The 22,652-nt window shown below is 39.7% G+C and overlaps 1 protein-coding gene and 1 long non-coding RNA gene across 2 annotated transcripts; both read right to left on the bottom strand.

The window, feature by feature from the left end:
• Nucleotides 1-1,489: 1,489 nt before the first annotated feature.
• LOC311271311 lies at nucleotides 1,490-2,127 on the bottom strand. The gene is made up of 3 exons (XR_014624402.1): nucleotides 2,041-2,127; nucleotides 1,808-1,907; nucleotides 1,490-1,505 (listed from the first exon to the last, which is right to left on the bottom strand). It is a non-coding gene; the product is annotated as an uncharacterized lncRNA (long non-coding RNA).
• Nucleotides 2,128-4,196: 2,069 nt separating this feature from the next.
• On the bottom strand, nucleotides 4,197-8,677 carry LOC311271492 (uncharacterized protein). The gene is made up of 10 exons (XM_084377189.1): nucleotides 8,598-8,677; nucleotides 8,360-8,460; nucleotides 8,149-8,164; nucleotides 7,743-7,774; nucleotides 7,416-7,443; nucleotides 7,049-7,080; nucleotides 6,730-6,745; nucleotides 5,052-5,083; nucleotides 4,733-4,748; nucleotides 4,197-4,451 (listed from the first exon to the last, which is right to left on the bottom strand). The coding sequence occupies exons 2-10, from the start codon at nucleotides 8,457-8,459 to the stop codon at nucleotides 4,415-4,417; spliced, it is 309 nt and encodes a 102-aa protein (XP_084233315.1). The 5' UTR covers nucleotide 8,460; nucleotides 8,598-8,677; the 3' UTR covers nucleotides 4,197-4,414.
• Between the last annotated feature and the right edge of the window lie 13,975 nt (nucleotides 8,678-22,652).

Raw genomic sequence — 22,652 nt, 5'->3', positions numbered from 1 at the left:
TTGTACTGGAGCAGATGGGGATGACTGGAACTGGGTTACACTGACCCACAACTTAAAATGAGAAACAGTTAATCACCAACAATGACTTTTGCTGTTTTCTATTTCATAAATTCCACAACCTCACTATTATAAAGTGGCCAGTTGTGTCATCTAATGTAATGGTAGCACTGCAGCAACAGCTAAAAGATTTCAAGGTACTATTTGTAAAAAAAAAAGTAGATTTTTGAGTCTTAATCCCAACTCGTCAAATACTGACACTTTGGGATGGAGGTCAGGTTGACCACCATCATTTTACAAAATAGTACCTTGAATGTCTTTGTCTATTTGAATTGAATCATTTCCAAAGTGCTGCTTTACCAGAGACACAAGTACATTCAGAAACAGAAAGAAATAGGAAGAGTGTTCATTTAATAAACTGATCACGCCAACACACATTATTTAGATCTACTTAATATAAATATTTACCTCTGACTAAATGAAAAACAATGTTGTTGATCATCATCACCAATAAAATGACAAGCACATGTTCACTTAAATAACACCACAAAACAGAGACGGTCTTTTGTAATGCAGCTTTATTCAGCAGGATAGTTTTCACTATCAAGCAATTTTACATTTTTAACATCAGTTGGAGCTGTGACTAAAGTCACTACATCTCAAGGGCTCCATGTTTACTCATCCAATTATTTGTTGCTTTGCAAAGCATGCTTCTTTACCCTGTAGTTGGTAAGTGAGGTAGTTTGAAATCAACAGAAAATATTCAGTAATACTTACCTTCTATGTTCAATTCCTAAAGGGACAAAAAGATGACAATGAGATGAATTAACATGGGTATATTATCACATTTGAAAATCTTTGCATTTAGAACATTAATGATTCTCTCTTTACTTAGTTTAAGATTTATTATCTGAGATGCCAGGACTAAATAGAATATTTTAGCTAATCACAGAACTAAATGAAGTTGTATGTAGTCAGTAAGTCCAGTCAAGTGTGATTTGTTCATCTCAGACTAAAGTAGCCTGCTGTTTGTGTAAATCAGAGGTCAATCTGTTAACATCAACTCAGTATGTATGAACAATTGTGACTTACCGCATGGGGCAGTCTGTGTACGCATCCAAATCTATACCAAGTTAGAGAAGGTGGAAATAGAGAGAAATCAGTTAGTTAAATTGTCAACAGAGATTGTTCAACAGAATCTTAATTGACAAATATTCAATAATTGAATAATTTTGCAATCATTTTTCAAGCAAAATCTGACAGAAATTCACTGATTCTAGCTCCTGAAATGTGTCAATTTGCTTCTTTACCCTCTATTATATCATCGTGAATTAAATGGGTTGGACAAAGTAAGGTTCTTGAAGACATCAACCTGGGATCTGGTTAATACTGATGCTTGCTATGTTTGATAGGTTCGAGGCATTTCACAAAGTCTTTTTATTTCTTTTATTTATCTGTTCAAAATCATCTGAAAATATTCAGTAATACTTACCCTCCAAGTCCGTTCTCTAAAGGGACAAAAAGATGAAAATGAGATAAATTAACATAAGTATATTATTATCATATTTGAACATCTTTGCATTTAGAACATTAATGATGCTCTCTTTACTTAGTTTAAGGTTCATTATCTGAGATGCCAGGACTAAATAAGAGATTTTAGCTAAACACAGAACTAAATGAAGTTGTATGTAGTCAGTTAGTACAGTCAAGTGTGATTTGTTGATCTGAGACTCAAGTAGCCTGCTGTTTGTGTAAATCAGAGGTCAATCTCTTAACATAAACTCAGTAAGTATGAACACTTGTGACTTACCGCATGGGGGCGGTCTGTGGACAGGGGGATAACAACTCTCCACGGGTTCAGCCATGAGGACGACCAGCGTCAACACCAGAAAGATCATTCACACTTCATCCTGAGGAACAAATCACAATGGACACATCCAGAATCATTCACTGCCTTCATTCACCGGTGTCAAAGCTCATCACATCTCATCTAAAAGACTGTGCATTTATTAAAGTAACATCAGGATTAAATTGACTTCTCACCTTTCCACAGCTTGTTTGACAGAACCAAAAAAAAACTGGTGTCACAGACAGCAAAGTGAGCACTGTGAGATCTAGAGGTGATGTGGACGTCTCTGCTGAGCAGTCGTGAGTTACCCATCTCTTTATAAGGATGGAGATGGAATAATCTTATCCAGTCATTCTGTATTTCTCAATGTGTTTTTCAATGTCCAGTTCTCCACATGGATGACAAGATGTTGATCTAATCTCACTTTGTCATGACGGGACATTTCACTGTCCTCACAGTCACACAAAGTTACACAACACTACTTATCATTCCCCGGCTCTATAGCCTCGCAAAAAGGGGCCATTAGAAGTTCTGTCCTATAACTGTATATATAATTAAAAAGACAATGCATGATGTTTTTGCTAAGACAAGAAGTCATTTATTTGTTATATCAGCAAAATATCATCATATGCGAAACGTTGTGCGAACCAACAGATCAGTGTTACAAGCAGCAGAGAGAAAATGGAAAAAATCTCATCATCTTGATGACCTTGCTCACCACCACCATCTCCTGTCTGATTTCTCATCAACTGTTTCAGCAGCCAAATTTGTCTTCTACCTGTCAAAGATCAGCTCCTCTGCCTCCAACCCCAGGAAACTATTCTCCATATTCTCTTCGCTCCTCACCCTTCCTACCCCTCCTCCTTGTAATGCACCTTTTTTTTCAGCAGGAATGTTTTCGACATCAAGCCATTTGACATTTTTCTAAACCAATGGGAGCTGTTCCTGAGATCACAACACACATCTCAAGGGCTTCATGTTTACCCATCCAATTATTTCTTGCTTTGCAAAGCACAAAGATATAGCTGAATCAATATTTTCAAAAAGAACACTGTTCACTCAAAAGAGCCGTCATTATGATGCTGAGACTGATCGTTGTCCACTGTAGGTGGGGGTCTTTCCACTCTTCTTTACCAAGTTGGAGAAGAGAGAAACAAAACATTAGATTTGAAAAACTTACAGACAGAGAGAGTCAAAAATACAGCTTGATGCTTTTGGTAAAAGTGACCGAAAACATCTCAGACTTCACACAATTGAGCAGCCTAGATACAATGTGTGGTGGGGAGTTATTGGAGGTTCTTATTCTGTTTGCGTAAATCAGTAACATCAGTGAGATGTCACAGTGACACTGACTAACAGCAAGATGACAGCAGCCTGCTTTATAGACCATATGATTCATCTATTGATGGAGGAAATGCCAAAATTGAAATTATTCAGAGACACAAGTAGATTCAGAAACAGAAAGAAATAGGAAGAGTGTTCATTTAATAAACTGATCCCACCAACACACACATTATTTAGATCTGCTTAATATAAAGTTTTACCTCTGACTGGTTCATTTAGTACAGTCAGATGTGATTTGTTGATCTCCAACTAAAGTAGCCTGCTGTTTGTGTAAATCAGAGGACAATCTGTTAACATCAACTCAATATGTATGTACAGTTGTGACTTAAGTGTTCTTGGGCGTAATATTGGGCCTCTAGAATTCCTTGGCAGGGTACGAAAATAATGACAATAATGTAATGTAATGACAATGCATGATGTTTCCTAAGTAAGGAAGTGATTAATCAGTTTCTTCAGCAACTGAATCATAAACAAGGTATATCAGAACTCAGAGGTATAAAGGTCAACTTCCTCTTTGTAGACTTAAAAGTATTGTAGACAAATACTGGAACTTTGGGATGTAGGTCGGGTTGACCACCATCCCAAAGTGTCAGTATTTGACGAGTTGGGATTAAGACTCAAAAAATTACTCTTACAAATGGGATTTTTAAAGACAATGATAAAAATAAATTCTTACTGCTAAGGTTCCTCCCAACATTTGATGGATCCACCTTCTCAATTGTGGGTATTAGCTGATTTTTTTAACTCATTTTTCAAAATAGTACCTTGAATGTCTTTGTCTATTTTGAATTGAATCATTTCCAAAGTGCTGCTTTACCAGAGACACAAGTACATTTAGAAACAGAAAGAAATGGGAAGTGTTCATTTAATAAACTGATCACACCAACACACATTATTTAGATCTACTTATCTATTTAACTCTGACTTAATGAAAAACAATGTTCTTGATCATCATCACCAATAAAATTACAAGCACATGTTCACTTAAATAACACCACAAAACAGAGACGGTCTTGTAATGCGGCTTTATTCAGCAGGATAGTTTTCACTATCAAGCAATTTTACATTTTTCAACATCAGTTGGAGCTGTGACTAAAGTCACTACATCTCAAGGGCTTCATGTTTACTAATCCAATTATTTGTTGCTTTGCAAAGCACAAAGATATAGCTCAAACTATATCTTCAAAATCAAGAACAGACTCAGTCTTGATAGTGTCGCCTCAATTAATCATCGGCCACTTCATCTTGAGATCTTTCCGCACTGTTTGCATACCAAGTTAGAGAAGGGGGAACAAAAGAGAGGAATCAGTTAGTTAAATTATCAACAGAATCTTAATTGACAAATATTCAATAATTGAATAATTTTGCAATAATTTTCCAAGCAAAATCTGACAGAAATTCACTGATTCTGGCTTCTGAAATGTGTTGACTTGCTTCTTTACCCTCTATTCTATCATCGTGAATTTAAATGGGTTGGACAAAGTAAGGTAGTTGGTAAGTGAGGTAGTTTGAAATCAACAGAAAATATTCAGTTATACTTACCTTCTATGTTCGATTCCTAAAGGGACAAAAAGGTGAAAATGAGATGAATTAACATGGGTATATTATCATCATATTTGAAGAATATTTGCATTTAGAACATTAATGCTGATCTCTATACTTAGTTTTAGGTTCATCATCTGAGGTGCCAGGACTAAATAAAAGATTTTAGCTAATCACAGAACTAAATGAAGTCCTATGTCATCAGTTAGTACAGTCAAGTGTGATTTGTTGATTTCAGACTAAAGTAGCCTGCTGTTTGTGTAAATCAAAGGTCAATCTGTTAACGTCAACTCAGTATGTAGGAACACTTGTGACTTACCGCATGGGGATGGTATGTGCAGGCATATGAATCTATACCAAGTTAGAGAAGGTGGAAATAGAGAGAAATCAGTTAGTTAAATTATCAACAGAGATTGTTCAACAGAATCTTAAATGACAAATATTCAATTATGGAATAATTTTGCAATCATTTTTCAAGCAAAATCTGACAGAAATTCACTGATTCCAGCTCCTGAAATGTGTCAACTTGCTTCTTTACCCTCTATTATACCCTCTTTTAGATCATTGTGTGCTTCTACACCGACTGGAGCATTACGTTGGTGTTCACGGGCTGGCGCTCTCATGGTTGCAGTCCTACTTATCTAGTAGAACCCAATGCGTTAGCTTCAATGACTCTTTGTCAGAATACTCTACAGTTACTGCTAGTGTGCCCCAGGGCAGGGGTCTGTCCTGGGCCCTCTGTTGTTTTGTATTTACATGCTCCCCCTGGGTAGGATAATTGCAGAATATGGTCTACAGTTCTATTTCTATGCTGATGACACACAGCTGTACGTCCCACTACAGCCTAATGACCCCTCTCAAATACAAAATCTGGGAACATGTGTAAGCCGAATCAAGATCTGGATGAGTCAAAACTTTCTCATGCTCAATACTGCTAAGACTGATTTGCTGGTGATCAAGCCTAATAACTACAAGTACTTCTCTGAGAGTCTTTGTCTTAATATTGATGGTTGTTCAATCTCTGAAAGCACGCACATTAGAAACCTAGGTCTTATTTTTGATCCAACCTTGACTTTCCAGACTCACATCAATGAAATCACCAGGACGGCTTTCTTTCACCTGCGTAATATTGCCAAAATCCACCCTGCTCTGTCCCGGCGTGGCACCAAGGTGGTTCTCCATGCCCTTGTGTCTTCCCGTTTAGATTACTGTAATGTCCTTTTTTCTGGCCTCCCCATCTGTACTACTAGGAGTCTTCAGCTTGTGCAAAATTCAGCGGCCAGACTTTTAACAAAAACAAGTAGATTCTGTCACATAACTCCTGTCCTGGCATCATTACATTGGCTGCCCATTCAGGCTAGAGCCGATTTTAAAGTTCTTCTCTTAACTTATAAGGCATTAAATGGACTTGCACCGTCTTATTTAACCAAACTACTTTCTCCCTACATTCCGCCACGTCCTCTTCGTTCTCTTAGTTCGAACCTCCTTGTCATCCCACCAATCAATAAAAAGTCAGCTGGTGGCAGGGCCTTCTCCTACCGTGCTCCTTTTTTATGGAATGGCCTCCCACTTGATATCAAAGAAGCTACATCCACTGCAATTTTTAAGTCCCGTCTTAAAACATACCTCTTTACTCAATATTTTGGTTTAAACTAATTCTTAACTGTTTTATCATTTTCCTGTGGTGTTTTAATATTGTTTTATTGTCTGTTATACTTGTACTTGATTTTATTGTAAAGTGTATTGAGACCATGTACCATGGTGATTTTGCACTTTAAATAATACATTGATTGATTGATTGATTGATTGATTGATTGATTGATTGATTGATCGTGAATTAAATGGGTTGGACAAAGTAAGGTACTTGAAGACATCAACCTGGGATCTGGTAAATACTGATGCTTGCTATGTTTGATAGGTTGAGGCATTTCACAAAGTCTTTTTATTTCTTTTATTCGTCTGTTCAAAATCATCAGAAAAAATTCATGAATACATACCCTCCAAGTCCGTTTCCTAAAGGGACAAAAAGATGCAAATGAGATAAATTAACATGGGTTTATTATTATCATATTTGAAAAATCTTTGCATTTAGAACATTAATGATGCTCTCTTTACTTAGTTTTAGGTTTATTATCTGAGATGCCAGGACTAAATAAAAGATTTTAGCTAATCACAGAACTAAATGAAGTTGTATGTAGTCAGTTAGTACAGTCAAGTGTGGTTTGTTGATCTCAGACTAAAGTAGCCTGCTGTTTGTGTAAATCAGAGGTCAATCTGTTAACATCAATTCCGTATGTAGGAACACTTGTGACTTACCGCATGGGGGCCGTCTGTGTGCGCATCCAAATCTATACCAAGTTAGAGAAGGTGGACATAGAGAGAAATCAGCTAATTAAATTATCAACAGAGATCGTTCAACAGAATCTTAAATGACAAATATTCAATAATTTAATAATTTTGCAATCATTTTTCAAGCAAAAACTGACAGAAATTCACTGATTCCAGCTCCTGATATGTGTCAACTTGCTTCTTTACCCTCTATTATATCATCATGAATTAAATGGGTTGGACAAAATAAGGTTCTTGAAGACATCAACTTGGGATCTGGTTAATACTGATGCTTGCTATGTTTGATAGGTTGAGGCATTTCACAAATCAACAGAAAATATTCAGTAATACTTACAGTGGAGGCGGAGGTGGAGGTGGAAGTCCTACAGGGACAAAAAGATGAAAATCACATAAATAAACATTAGTATATTATCACATTTGAAAATCTTTGCATTTAGAACATTAATGATGCTCTCTTTACTTAGTCTTAGGTTTATTATCTGAGATGCCAGGACTAAATAAAAGATTTTAGCTAAACACAGAACTAAATGAAGTTGTATGTAGTCAGTTAGTACAGTCAAGTGTGATTTGTTGATCTCAGACTAAAGTAGCCTGCTGTTTGTGTAAATCAGAGGTCAATCTTTTAACATCAACTTAGTATGTAGGAACACTTGTGACTTACTGCATGGGGGCGGTCTGTGTACGCATATGAATCTATACCAAGTTAGAGAAGGTGGAAATAGAGAGAAATCACTTGGTTAAATTATCAACAGAGATCGTTCAAGAAAATCATAAATGACAAATATTTTAATAATTGAATAATTTTGCAATCATTTTTCAAGCAAAAACTGAGAGAAATGCACTGATTCTAGCTTCTGAAATGTGTCAACTTGCTTCTTTACCCTCTAAAATATCATCATCATGAATTTAAATGGGTTGGACATAATAATGTACCTGAAGACATCAACTTGGGATCTGGTTAATACTGATGATTGCTTTGTTTGATAGGTTTGAGGCATTTCACAAAGACTTTTTAATTCTTTTATTTGTCTGTTCGAAATCAACAGAAAATATTCATGAATACTTACCTTCTACGTCCGTATCCTAAAAGGACAAAAAGATGAAAATGAGATAAATCAACATGAGTATATTATCATCATATTTGAAAAATCTTTGCATTTAGAACAATAATGATGCTCTCTTCACATAGTTTTAGGTTTATTATCTGAGTAAATTATCTGTAAATCAGAGGTCAATCTTTTAACATCAACTCATTAAGTGTGAACACTTATGACTTACCGCATGGGGGCCGTCTGTAGACAGGGGGATGACAACTCTCCCCGGGTTCAGCCATGAGGACGACCACCATCAACACCAGAAAGATCATAACACACTTCATCCTGAGGAACAAATCACAGTGGCCACATCCAGAATCATTCACTGCCTTCATTCACCAGTGTCAAAGCTCATCACATCTCATCTAAAAGACTTGCATTGCATTTATTAAAGTAACATCAGGATTAAATTGACTTCTCACCTTTCCACAGCTTGTTTGTCAGAACCAAAAAAAAACTGGTGTCACAGACAGCAAAGTGAGCACTGTGAGATCTAGAGGTGATGTGGACGTCTGCTGAGCAGTCGTGAGTTACCCGTCTCTTTATAAGGATGGAGATGTAATAATCTTATCCAGTCATTCTGTATTTCTCAATATGTTTTGCAATGTCAAGTTCTCCACATGGATGACAAGATGTTGATCTAATCTTATTTTATCATTACGGGACATTTTACTCTCCTCACAGTCACACAAAGTTACACAATGCTACTTATCAGTCCATCTATCAGACCATTATATTACTAAAAAGACTTGCATGCAAATGCATGATGTTTTTGCTAAGACAAGAAGTAATTTATTTGTTTTATCAGCAAAATATCATCATATAAAACAACAGGCACAAAACAGAGACAGCCTTTTTGTAATGCACCTTTTTTTTCAGCAGGAATGTTTTCGACATCAAGCAATTTTCATTTTTTTAAACCAATTGGAGCTGTTCCTGAGATCACAACTCACATTTCAAGGGCTTCATGTTTACCGATCCAATTATTTCTTGCTTTGCAAAGCACAAAGATATAGCTGAATCAATATTTTCGGAAAGAACACTGTTCACTCGAAAGAGCCGTCATTATGAAGCTGAGACTGATCGTTGTCCACTGTAGGTGGGGGTCTTTCCACTCTTCTTTACCAAGTTAGTGAAGAGAGAAACAAAACATTAGATTTGAAAAAAATTGTCAAATTATCAAAAGAGAGAGTCAAAAATACAGCTTGATGCTTTTGGTAAAAGTGACCGAAAACATCTCAGACTTCACACAATTGAGCAGCCTAGATACAATGTGTGGTGGGGAGTTATTGGAGGTTCTTATTCTGTTTGCGTAAATCAGTAACATCAGTGAGATGTCACAGTGACACTGACTAACAGCAAGACGACAGCACCCTGCTTTATAGACCAAATAATTCATCAATTGATGGAGGAAATGCCAAAATTGAAATCATTTCCAAAGTGCTGCTTTACCAGAGACACAAGTACATTCAGAAACAGAAAGAAATAGGAAGAGTGTTCATTTAATAAACTGATCCCACCAACACACATTATTTACATCTATTTAACATAAACATTTACCTCTGACTGGTTCATTTCGTACAGTCAGGTGTGATTTGTTGATCACAGACTAAAGTAGCCTGCTGTTTGTGTAAATCAGAGGTCAATCTGTTAACATCAACACAGTATGTATGTACAGTTGTGACTAAAGTGTTCTTGGGCATCAATTGGGCCTCTAGGATTCCGGCGCCAGGTACGAAAATAACGACAATAATGTAATGTAATGACAATGCATGATGTTTCCTAAGTAAGGACTTGATTTATCAGTTTCATCAGCAACTGAAGCACAAACAAGATATTTCAGAACTCAGACGTAAAAAGGTCAACTTCCTATTTGTAGAATTAAAATAAATATACAGTATATAAGTTTATTGTCAAGTCTTGTACAATACCTGTACATTCTGAAATTAAATGTAAACTAGAGACCATCTTGTGATGGCAGGCCCGTAAACATGATCACGTTCCGACCCATGACTACTCAGTAGTGATATGGCTGGCTACTGCTACGTCCTCCTCAACACCTTGAAAGAGAAACAGTACCACACAGTAACTTGTCCACAACACCCAAATATCACAGGCGGGGGCCGTCACAGCACTCGTGGCTTGGACCACATGATTTTTGAGTCTCATTCCCAACTCGTCAAATAGTGACCCTTTGGGATTGTAGGTCGGGTTGACCTCCATCCCAAAGTGTCAGTATTTGACGAGTTGGGAATGAGACTCAAAAATCTACTTTTCTTACAAATGGGATTTTAAAGACAATGATATTTAGAAATTATTACTTCTAAAGCTCCTCTAGCATTTGATGGTTCCAGCTTCTCAATTGTAGGTATATGTTGATTTTATTTTACTCATTTTATATTTTAATACCTTGAATGTCTTTGTCTCTTTTGGAAACAGCCTACTTTTTTGTGTTTGAGCCTCACATGTTTGTAATGATGTTTGCTTGATGTTTCCTAAGAAAGGAAGTGATTTATCAGTTTTATCAGCAAAAGAAGAACAAACAAGGTATTTCAAAACTCACACACACGATGGCTGATCGAATGGTTGGACTCAGGTCCAAGATGGTGGATCACCACTTGTTTCTTTGATAGGAGAGAACAGAGAAACAATGGTGGTTCTCGCATCGTGCTCACTGATATCACATGTGGGTGTGATATGCCCCAGGCTGAAGGAGTGTGTGTGTGTGTGTGTGTGTGTGTGTGTGTGTGTGTGTGTGTGTGCCATGTGATGCCAAGTTAGAGAAGATGGTTAGTTGCATGCAAGTCAGTGTGACGCATAATTCAACTGAAGAACAAACAAGGTATTTCAGAATCAAAGATAAAAGTGTCAACTTCCTCTTCGTAAAGTTAAAAGATATATACAGTATATAAGTTCATTGTTAAGTCTTGTAACATAACAGTACATCCTGAAATTAAATGTAAACTAGAGACCATCTTGTGATGGCAGGCCCGTAAACATGATCACATTCGGACCCATGACTACTCAGTAGTGATTACTACATTGTCACAGGAGTACTCAGTACTGTCATGACCCGGCCATGACAAACACGGGATGGACACAATAGATGACTGAGAATTAAAGTGTTTATTATGATGAAGCATATAACTGGAAATAAATAACCACAAATGTGGAGTGTGTGAGTCAGTATTATCAGTAATGTAAATGTGAATGTGTGAGCATTATGAGGTGTGCAGTGTTGTAGCGCGAAGACAAAACCAAAGCCAAACAAAGCAAAGGCGTGTGGATGGTGGCTGGGTCCGGACCAAGTGAGATAGAACGCAGAGCAGAGCTGGGCTTTTATCATGTGGGAGTGCTTAGCTCAGGTGCTCCAAACCTGGCTGGCTACCGCTACATCCTCCTCAAGCACCTTCAAAGAGAAACAGTACCACACAGTAACTTGTCCACAACACCCAAATATCACACAGTTAGGCAGGGGCCGTCACAGCACTCGTGGCTTGGAACACATCCATCTTTGAACTCTGCCTACATTTTGTGGGTGCTGGTTCCTTGGCTGATGAGCCAAGCAGGTGAAGGTTGTAATTCCAATGTTGAACAATGCTGTTCTTGCTGTGCAAGGTCTGTTGAAAGACAGTGGATGGAGGAAACTGGTCGCACCTTTCCTTTGCAAGGATAGCAGCACGGTGCTAACTTGCTTTGTGTTCCTTGGATTGTGTAGTTAGCTGGTAAGCTTTGCGTTGCAGCTGCTGGCTCTAACTAAGCTGGAATACTAACAGGAACTCGTGCCACTGCTGTGAGAAGAAGTTCTTTGGACCTGCTGGAAAAGCAGCTGTTAGGCCCAGAAGAATCCAGGAGAAGAGAACTTGAGGGCAGGCAGCCCCGTAGGGAACGAGGTGGGGAAGAGAGAGAACAAAGGAAGGAGCTGGAGTTTTGACTTCCTGGTGAAAGGGGGGTCTGACAACCTGACCAATAGTAGTTCAACACTGAATTTGCAACTAGTTGTAAAGACTGGGGAATTCTGGAAAACTGAGTTCAGTTCAGAGTCCATTTTGAAATCCACAATGAACAACTTCATCTGTGGGTCCCAACATTAGCTGAGATGCCAGGACAGAAAATGTGCTTTTTTTTGTTTGAGCCTCACATGTTTGTAATGACAATGCATTGTGTTTTCTAAGAAAGGAGGTGATTTATCAGTTTTATCAGCAAAAGAAGAAAAAACAAGGTATTTCAAAACTCAACTTCCTCTTTGTGAAGTTAAAAGAAATATGCAGTATATGAGTTTATTGTTAAGTCTTGTAACATAACAGTACATCCTAAAATTAAATGTAAACTAGAGACCATCTTCTGATGGCAGGCCCATAAACATGATCACCTTCAGACCCATGACTACTCAGTAGTGATTACTACATTGTCACAGGAGTACTCAGTACCGACATAACCCGACTCTTAGGCCATGACAAATACGGGATGGACACAATAGATGAATGAGAATTAAAGTGTTTATTCTGATGAAGCATATAACTGGAAATAAATAACCACAAATGTGGAGTGTGAACCCAGAGCAGAGCTGGGCTGGGCTTTTATCATGTGGGAGTGCTTAGCTCAGGTGCTCCAAACCTGGCTGGCTACTGCTACGTCCTCCTCAAGCACCTTTAAAGAGAAACAGTACCACACAGTAACTTGTCCACAACACCCAAATATCACACAGTTAGGCAGGGGCCGTTACACAAGCCCGGATCTACCATATGGGCAACCTGGGCAGTTGCCCAGGGGCCCTTGAGCCAAGAGGGGCCCTTTGCGATTGGGTATATATATATTTTTTCCTCATGACTCAATCTAAACGCAAGCCACGGCGGCTGGCACTTCTCCTACAGCCCCTGAACATAGCACTCGGTGCTCCTGCCCAACTTCACCTACTATCCAATCAGAATAAAATAAAAGTTGTTTACAATAAATGAGGTCTCATGATTGTCTGTTCTATATGTCATTTTGATGGTTTCACAGGTAGTGATTGGCAGCCGATCACAATGCACTGCTGATTGGCTAAAAATAAATCGGGGTGGGACCGATCAACATTACCGATCCGAAATCAGTTTTTCAACTAACGAATTACACAGTGTGTGTTTGTAACCGATCCGTGATCAGATATGTTGCATGTTCGAGTAGAGCAGGGAAAATAATTTTAAACCAGCGTTAACAGAAAATGGAGAGCAGCAATAAGCCGAGTGGGGCCGCCAAGCGAAAGAAAAAAAAGGAAAAGGAGGAAAAAGAAGCGGCAGCCAAAAAAAAGGTACCGCTAATAAGCAGCTTTTTCAAAAAAGCTCGGAATAATGAAGAGGAAGAAGACGTTAGCTTTGAAGCATCGACCGACAACAGTGAGCCTCAGCTAACGGTAGCTAGCTCCGACGAAATAGACAGAGACACGGCAGCACAACCACAGCAAACAGAGGGAGAGCAAGGGGCCAGTTCTGGCTCCGCGGCAGCGGCAAGTGCCATCATCCCCGAAGACCCTGCGCTATGGGGATCCATAACAGAGAACGCTCGGGAGGAAATTTTGTGCAAAGGACTTGCAGCCTTTCAGCATCGGGCGGCAAAGTATCCCGCTTCCCGCCGCAGGGAGGTGAAGAACGGAAACACACGGTCTCTGACCAACGATGCTCTGACCCGACACCTCCACAATGGTGAATGTGTACCACGAGAATGGATCATTTATTCACCGTCCACCGGGGAAATCTACTGCTTTGCATGTAAAGTTTTCTCAACACACCACGGCGCAATGGGCGCATTTATTGTCGGGTTTAGCGACTGGAAACACCCGGAGAGAATAACGGAGCATGAAATGAGTGGTGAGCACAGAAAATGCATGCTATCACTTACCTGTCGGAGTAAACATCTGGGCACTGTGGATGCTTCTCTTGGGAGACAGATCGCAGCAGAAGGTCAGTACTGGAAGGATGTATTAAAGCGTGTAGTTGCTGTCATTAAGTTTCTCAGTGAAAGGGGGCTCCCTTTCCGGGGAGATAATGAACATTTGGGATCCCCACACAATGGTAATTACCTGGGAATTCTCGAGCTGCTTGCACAATTTGATCCGTTTTTAATGGATCATTTTCAGAAGTACGGACAGAAAGGTCGTGGCAGCACTTCGTATTTATCTTCAACTATCTGTGAGGAATTTATCGGCCTGATGGGTGAAAAAACAAAGCAAGCCATTGCTACAGAGCTCCAAAGAGCAAAATATTTCTCTGTGATAGTGGACTCTACACCTGACATGTCACACGTGGACCAGCTAACTTTTGTGTTCCGATTTGTGAGTGAGACAGGAAAAGTAGCTGAGCGCTTTATTGGATTTGAACCCATTCACAGTCACACTGGATCAAGTCTGGCTGACTGCGTGATCAAGATGATCAGCGATTTGGGACTGGATCTCTCCAACTGTCGTGGACAAGCGTACGACAATGCATCAAACATGTCAGGGAGATATAATGGGCTGCAAGCTCAACTCAAGAAAAACAACCCACTGATTCATTACATTCCATGCGCGGCACATTCTTTGAACTTGGTTGGTGTGAATTGTGTGGAAAATTGCTGCCGGGAAGCAAGCCAGTTTTTTGACTTGCTTCAAGCACTGTATGCCTTTTGCTCTGCTTCCACCCACAGATGGAATAAGGTGTTCACAGGTAACATCACACTGACATTGAAATCACTCTCCAGCACAAGATGGAGCTGCCGCGGAGACTCCACGAGAGCTCTTCGCGAAAATTATGCTGAAATAAGAGGGGCTTTACAGATGTTAGCCTCCGACAATGAAGAGCGACAGGACACAAGGCGCGAGGCTGCTGCGCTGTGTAACAAGCTTGGGAAGCTGGAGACTGCGCTCATGGCCGTATTTTGGGACACTGTGCTGCACAGATTCAAGCTTACAAGCAATGGTTTGCAACGGAGGGATATGGACTTAAAGACTGCTGTGTGCCTTTTGGAATCATTGCGCACCTACATTACATCGCTAAGAGGGCAATTTGCTGACTTTGAGACATCTGCCCGGGCTGTCACAGGTGTGACACAGACCTACCAGTCAGAGACCCACCGCACAAGTAAGAGAAGAGTCTTTGATGATGAAACAGGAAACAATGAAGTCGTTCTCACTGGGAGCAAAAAGTTCCAAGTTGAGACATTCAATGTGATCATTGACAGTTTGCTGTCAGGACTGAACAGACGCCTTGATGCATACAGGGACATAAATGGCCGCTTTGGTGTCCTGTTTGACATGGTCTGTGATGACACTGATCTTCGCAAAAGGGCCAGTGCGCTCTCATCTTCATATCCAGGTGACTTGGATACTGCCTTAGCTGATGAGCTGATCCAGTTCAGGTCTTTTGTCAGCACTGAGCAAGATAAGACTCCTGCAAACTTGTTGCAGGTTGTGCTGAAGAATGGACTCCAGACAACATTCCCCAATGTTTTTGTGGCACTCAGGCTCTTTCTCACACTTCCTGTATCCAACTGTGAAGGTGAGAGGACATTTTCAAAACTGAAACAAATAAAAAATGAACTCAGGACCACCATGGGTCAGAAGAGGCTGACATCACTGTCCTTGATGGCCATTGAGTCGGACCTGGTGAGGGAGCTGGACTTTGAGGACTTGATCTCGGAGTTTGCAATGAAAAAGTCAAGAAAGAAGAACTTCTGAAGGTAAGAACTATGTTATTGATGTATTTGGCTGGCTAGATCACACAATACACAATATACACACCATGTACATCACCAAAAACTAAACCTAAATATCACACACATAGTAAGAGGGGTCTGTATAACAGGTTACAGTGGGAGTTTGTTGAGTGCACTGATTGCAGAGGGGATGAAGCTCTTGCTGAATCGAGCAGAGTCCTGTACAGTATGTGCATCCTGATGGCAGCAGTGTGAAGTGTGGGTTGAGGGGGTGATCCGGGTCATTTGTTATTGTCTGTGCAAGGTGTGTGATAACTCTGTGATTGAGCTCTGGAAGCTTTGGTGTGGGATGGTTTGTGATTTTGGATTCATTCATTCATTTTATCATTTTCGCTTGTATTTTTGAGTGAGATGGTAATATTTGGTTTACTGAACTGGACAGAGATTTGCTCCGTCCTCAGCTGGACCAGTCATTCAGCTCTGGACCAATAGGTGTGTAATTTGACATGCTCACATAATTGAAGTCGGCTGTAGCACACTGTGTGTGTGTCTGTGTCTGTGCGTGTGCGTGTGTGTGTGTGTGTGTGTGTGTGTGTGTGTGTAGTCAGCGTGTCTGGTGGTGGCTCGAGTTGCCTGGGTGTAAATGTGGCCTCCTTAAGGGTGTGGATGTTGGTGAGGGGGGGGCCCTCTGGGCTGACAGTGCCCAGGGGCCCCTGGGGGTACTGATCCGGCCCTGCCGTTACAGCACTCGTGGCTTGGACCACATCCATCTTTGAACTCTGCCTTTATTTTGTGGGTGCTGGTGATTCCTTGGCTGATGAGGCAAGCAGGTGAAGGTTACAATTCCAATGTTGAACAATGCTGTTCTTGCTGTGCAAGGTCTGATGAAAGACAGTGGATGGAGGAAACAGGTCGCTAACTCGGTGCTAACTTGCTTCGTGTTCCCTGGATTGTTTTTGTTTGCGCCTCACATGTTTGTAATGACAATGCATTGTGTTTTCTAAGAAAGGAAGTGATTTATCAGTTTTATCAGCAACTGAAGAAAAAACAAGGTATTTCAAAACTCAACTTCCTCTTTGTGAAGTTAAAAGAAATATACAGTATATGAGTTTATTGTTAAGTCTTGTAAGATAACAGTACATTCTGAAATTAAATATAAGCTAGAGACTATCTTGCAATGGCCGGCCCGTAAACATGTTGACGTTTCGACCCATGACTACTCAGTAGTGATTACTACATTGTCACAGGAGTACTGGGCACTCGTGGCTTGAACCACATCCATCTTTGAACTTGGCCTTCGTTTTGTTCGCATCTATGCACCTGAGAAGTTTCATGACTGCATCTAAGATGGTTGTGATGCTATCCTGTTGGCAAACTCTGCCCACAGACAGACAGACATGGTGAAAACAATAACAGTTGCACTTGAGCAGACGAGGATGATCACTGTCAGACTTGGATCAAAAAATGGCCCTGGCATTTGCAACAGACAGGCCCCATTTTCTAACCCAACAACACAAACTCCACCCACATGTTCACATAAAAAGCTTTAGATAAAATCATACAGACGGACTATAATTCAGAACACAACACTGATCACACACTCAATGAAACTCACTATCAATACAGTCACTGATGTATGCTGACAACTATTCAACACAATTGGAACAGCAGAATGCTAGGTGCTACAACATGACATACTCAACTAAGACACATTCAGCACAAATACATAGGCTCAAGGTTACAAGTGCAATATGTAGGTATTTTAGCTGAAAACATCCAAAAATTAACTACAAGTATCAACAGAAAGTGATGTTGTTGAATGTTAATATCATGTCCAAGAAGTCTAAAATTAGCATGCTAACAAGCTAGCCCCCAGCATGGGTCCCCTACCACCTCTCGCCTGACCTGCTCCTTCCTGTAGTCCGAATCTCGTGCTAGTGTTATAAAACACAACACACCCCTGGTGCTCTGAGCTTCCAGTCTGGCAGACTGGAGTTAGCTAATAGCACTGCTAGCTGCATTGCTAACTGAAGTAATTAGCTAACAGCAGCTACAGTTATCAGCAGTTAGTGGTTCCTCTAGTGATATATTGCCACCTATCTATTGATCTTACATATTGCCCCTTTAAGACACAGCACATAATGATACAACAGCTTCACCGGAGTAGAGTGGTGTAGAAGTTAGCATCGCCCTGGTTCCCTCAGCAAAAAGCCGACAGCTTTATGATACGTTTTGTTCAGCAAGATAGTCTTCACAGATGAACACCACTTTTGTGATATTCAAAGAGTAAATTACATTGCTGTAAACAGAAAGCTAATGTTAGACTATAGACATTGATGCCTGACTTAAACGTCACCACCAAAAAGCATCTTACTCCACAACTCCTATAAATTTATCAATCTACAAGTTGTTAAGTGAGGGTTATGTAGTTTACAGCTAAAGTCCACCTGTAAAGACGGACTAGTGAGTAGATGAGTGTCTGTGGTCGTCATGATGATGTTTAATGTCCGTCACAACCTCTGTAGTCTCACTTAGCCGCTTGTTAGCAACCGCTGTTTTTAAGACACGTAAGTGCTTTATAATTAAATTGTGAGACATTTAATGATGTATTTTATGTTGTACAGCAAAACGTGTAAATATCTTAAGCTTATGGTAACCACAGCCTATATTTCAGGCGTTTAACCGAAAACCCATTCAATAAACTCATTGACTTTGAGACAAGGGAACCGGAAGTGCAGAAATGCTAATTGATTTCCATGTTTTAGGACACATTACTACAGCACATACAGCGCAGATCACAGTAGCTTCACCACATCGTCCTTTTCCAGTGAAAACCACTAATATAAAAACATGTCAACTTTTCATGAGCCAAGAAAAACAGATATGTTTTCAGCATTTGTCAGATGATTGGGTGGCTTTCCAAATCATTTGTTTGCCTTGAGAAATAGGAGAATTGTTTCTTCTTATAAAGGAGCACTTCCTTCAGTTTTATCGGAAGATTCAAAAACACCAAATTTGCAATTAAGTGGTTTTCACTGGACAGTAATGAAAAGAGTAGACACAACATTAATTTGAGAACTCCCCCTGGTTCTGTTCTAAACTTGTCAATTTATGTATTAATGACAAAAAATCCCCCCCAAAACAGTACTGTCATACCATTTTCAATTGTTTTGGGCCTGTGCATGCACAACATAGCTGAGTGAAACAAAATAATCCAAGATATATATATATATATATATATATATACTGTATACTGTATATATATATATATACATATACATATATATGTATATGTATATGTATATGTATATATATATATGTATATTTGACCCGATCATTTTAAGCGGCCCAACTGGCCCAGAGTCTGCTGGCCTTTCTGGCATTTGCCTAAATTCCAGATGACCAATCCGGCCCTGAGGATGATTTGAACTGGGTTAGACTGACCCGCAACTTAAAATGTGAAACAGTTAAACACCAACAATTACTTTTTCTGTTTTCTATTTCATAAATTCCACAACCTTGCACTATTATAAAGTGGCCAGTTGTATCAAATAATGTAATGGTAGCACTGCAGCAACAGTAAAAAGATTTAAAGGTCCTATTTGTAAGAAAAGTTGATTTGTTAGTCTCATTCCCAACTCGTCAAATATTGACGCTGGGATTGTAGGTCGAGTTGGCCGCCATCCTAAAGTGTCAGTATTTTACGAGTTGGTAATGAGACTCGAAATAAACTTTTATTACAAGTAGGACCTGTAAATGTTATGATAAAACATATTTTCATATTGCTAAAGCTCTTCCATCATTTGATGGTTCCAGCTTGTCAAATGAAGGAATTAGCTAATTAACATATATTTTTTATGTATACTATTTTTAACATAAAATAAATACCCTCTGGACAGAAAATGTGTTTGTGTTTGAGCCTCACGTGTTTCTACTGACAATGCTTGATGTTTCCTAAGAAAGGAAGTGTTTTATCAGTTTTATCAACAAAAGGAGAACAAACAAGGTATTTCAGAACTCAAGGGTAAAAATGATGCTATCGTATTGGCAAAGTCTGGCCACAGACAGACAGACAGACAGACATGTTCAAAATAATAACAGCTGTACATAAGCAGAGGGGAATGATTGGAACTGGGTTACACTGACCTGCAACTTAAAATGTGAAACAGTTATTCATCAACAATGACTTCCTGGGATTGTAGGTCGGGTTGGCCGCCATCCAGTGTCAGTATTTGATGAGTTGGGAAAGAGACTCAAAAATCAACTTTTCTTACAAATAGGACCTTTAATAATAATGATAAAAAATTATTATTATTATTAAATTATATATAATTAAATGTTACTGCTAATATTCGTCCCAACATTTAATGGTTCCAGCCTCTCAAATATACACTCTTAAAAATGCTGGGTTGTTTTCCTTACCCACTCGCTGGGTAGGTGTGGATTTTGAGCAGATTGGGTTACTTTTACTCAAGGTTGGGTTAATTATTTTGACCCAGCAGATTGGGTTGAAGATTGGGCGGGCTGAAGGGTGGGCTGAAGGTGATCACCGTTTTGGACACAGCAAACCTACAGCTTCAGAGGAGTTCATGGAAAGTGGAAAATTGTAAGAAAAACTTAAGGTATTAAGCTACAACATCTGCGTTTGAAAGCTTAATGTGGTAGCCTTACAAACCATAGTATTAGCTCACTTCACCTCACTTTTGGCAGCGGGTCATTTTAGTAACTTTACAATTCCGTTAGCTCCCATTTATCCTTATTAATACGTTTATGCGGGCTTAATTTAATTAAAACGCGTGTACTCCGCAGCGTAAGCATACACACAGCTGTGTGCTGTGCATATTAGCTAGTGGTGGTGCTGTTTTGGCTGCGCTGCGTGACATCCCACTCGAGCAAGGAGTGTATCGTTATCAAATTTATATTGCCTCAACATTGAATAATCCCACTACGATGTACTCCGCTAGCCTGTGCAACAATAATGTCTATCTTTGGAGAATAGTGGGGCAAAGTATATTTATATTTGGGCTCTTTAGTCTGTATGATTTTAACTATTTCTTGTCGCACGTTGCAGTAACTTCTCACTTCTTCCTCCCACTGAAAGTCCTCTTGGTAGTTTTCCTCACAGTACATCAGACCAGAGCTTGCATGTTATTATTTGAATAAAGGCAATGATTTGTTACTTATGGTATGTTTACTGTGTACATAGAGCTTTTGTTTGGTGTTTTACATATGCTTATTTATATGTGGCACTAAAAATGTTTGTTTTCATTTTTGAAAGATGGATGAGTTTGTCCAGGGAAAGCTTCACGAGTGGAACCTGGCCGAGTTGATCCCAACTTTTGAAGGTATGTAATAATATTCAACACAAATCAATTAATGACTTTCTATTGACTGAATGAACTAATGCCATCCATCCATCTTCTACCGTTTATCCAGGTTTGGGTCGCGGGGGCAGCAGCCTAACGTCAGGTTCAGACAGTACGCCGAAGCACCACGATTAGCTGCGAAGTGCTGAGGAGCGGAGCCATTTTCATTTCGGTGCCCATGTGTTAACCAATCAAAGTATTACAGATTCTGAAAGTAGTATGGCTAAACTTCTACACATTTCAGTGTATGTCATGTTGTGTCTTGCAGCTCACCAGATAGGCAACGAGTCCTTCATTCTGCTGGATGAAAACAGCTTGGCCTCCCTCATCCCCCTTGTTGGGCCACGACTTAAGTTTCAGCACAACTTAAAAAAGTTGCTGGAGGTACGCCTTTAGTCACAGGTCTCGACATAATGGGTTATGTGTGCTTCAAGTGTAAAAAGTCTACAGGCAAGGATGTTAGACAATTTTTCAGCCACCTGAGGGTAATGCATAATGTATACTCTACATCAACATTTTTCCAGTGTGCTCAAGTTGGGTGTCAGCGTTCATTTAACCACATAAGCTCATTCAGGAGACATTTGTTAGGTCATGCTGTCGAGTTTGACATTGCAACAGCGGGAGAAAGCTCTTCAGCTAATTGTCCTGATAGATCAGAAGAACCACAGTGCAGTACTTCTGATGAGGAGTGCTCTGACACACCAGAGGCATGGGATGAGTTAGAAGAGGACAGCATAAAAGACAGAGTTGCACTCTTCTTAGCTCGCCTGAAGTCTAAGCTCTCACAGACATTTAGTGCCATCAGAGATGTTGTTCAACACACATCCACTCTAGTCAAAGATGTAGTTGATAGTTTGAAAAGAAAAACAGCCTCTTTTTTAAGAGGTATAGGACAGTCTGAAACTCCTCAGTGTGAAGACCTGCTACAGCAGTTTGATTTAGCTGCTGAACCATTCCAGGGCTTTGAATCTGAATACAAACAAATGAAATACTTCACAGATTCTTGATACTTTGTGCAGCCGGAGGCAGTACCTCTCCCTGGCTTTTCCTACACACAGGTAACTAACAAGGATACAGGTACTGTAAGACAAGAAGCAATTCAGGACACTTTCCAGTATGTGCCCTTGAAAAAAGTGCTTAAGCTCGTCTTGGAAAGTCCAGGGACAATGGAGAAAATCAGTGAGTGGCGAAAACAGCAAAGTACAGCCCTTGAGGATTTTAGAGATGGTGCAGCCTTCCAGACTCATACACTTTTCTCTAAAGAGTTCTCTGTCCCGTTACTTCTTTACTGTGATGATTGTGAGATGGTAAATCCCCTTGGCTCAAAAACTTCAGTCCACAAGCTTGGGTTCATCTATTACACTATTAAGTGTTTGTCGCCAGAGTATCATTCAAGTCTCAAGTCTCACTTCTTGTTGGCAGTTTACAAAACTGATGACGTTA

The sequence above is a fragment of the Pagrus pagrus genome (genome assembly GCF_965226575.1).
Source record: "Pagrus pagrus genome assembly, chromosome: 16".
Classification (NCBI taxonomy): domain Eukaryota; kingdom Metazoa; phylum Chordata; class Actinopteri; order Spariformes; family Sparidae; genus Pagrus; species Pagrus pagrus.
Note: the sequence above shows the minus strand (reverse complement) of the source record. Positions and strands in the feature narration are given on the sequence as shown.

Coding starts and splice junctions, on each gene's coding strand:
- LOC311271492 (XM_084377189.1), bottom strand. CDS start 8,459: ATGAAGTGTGTTATGATCTTTCTGGTGTTGATGGTGGTCGTCCTCATG. Junction 7,444..7,742: donor ACACAGACCGCCCCCATGCA/GTAAGTCACAAG, acceptor TTGTCCCTGTAG/GACTTCCACCTCCACCTCCG. Junction 7,081..7,415: donor CCTCCACCTCCGCCTCCACT/GTAAGTATTACT, acceptor AACTTGGTATAG/ATTTGGATGCGCACACAGAC.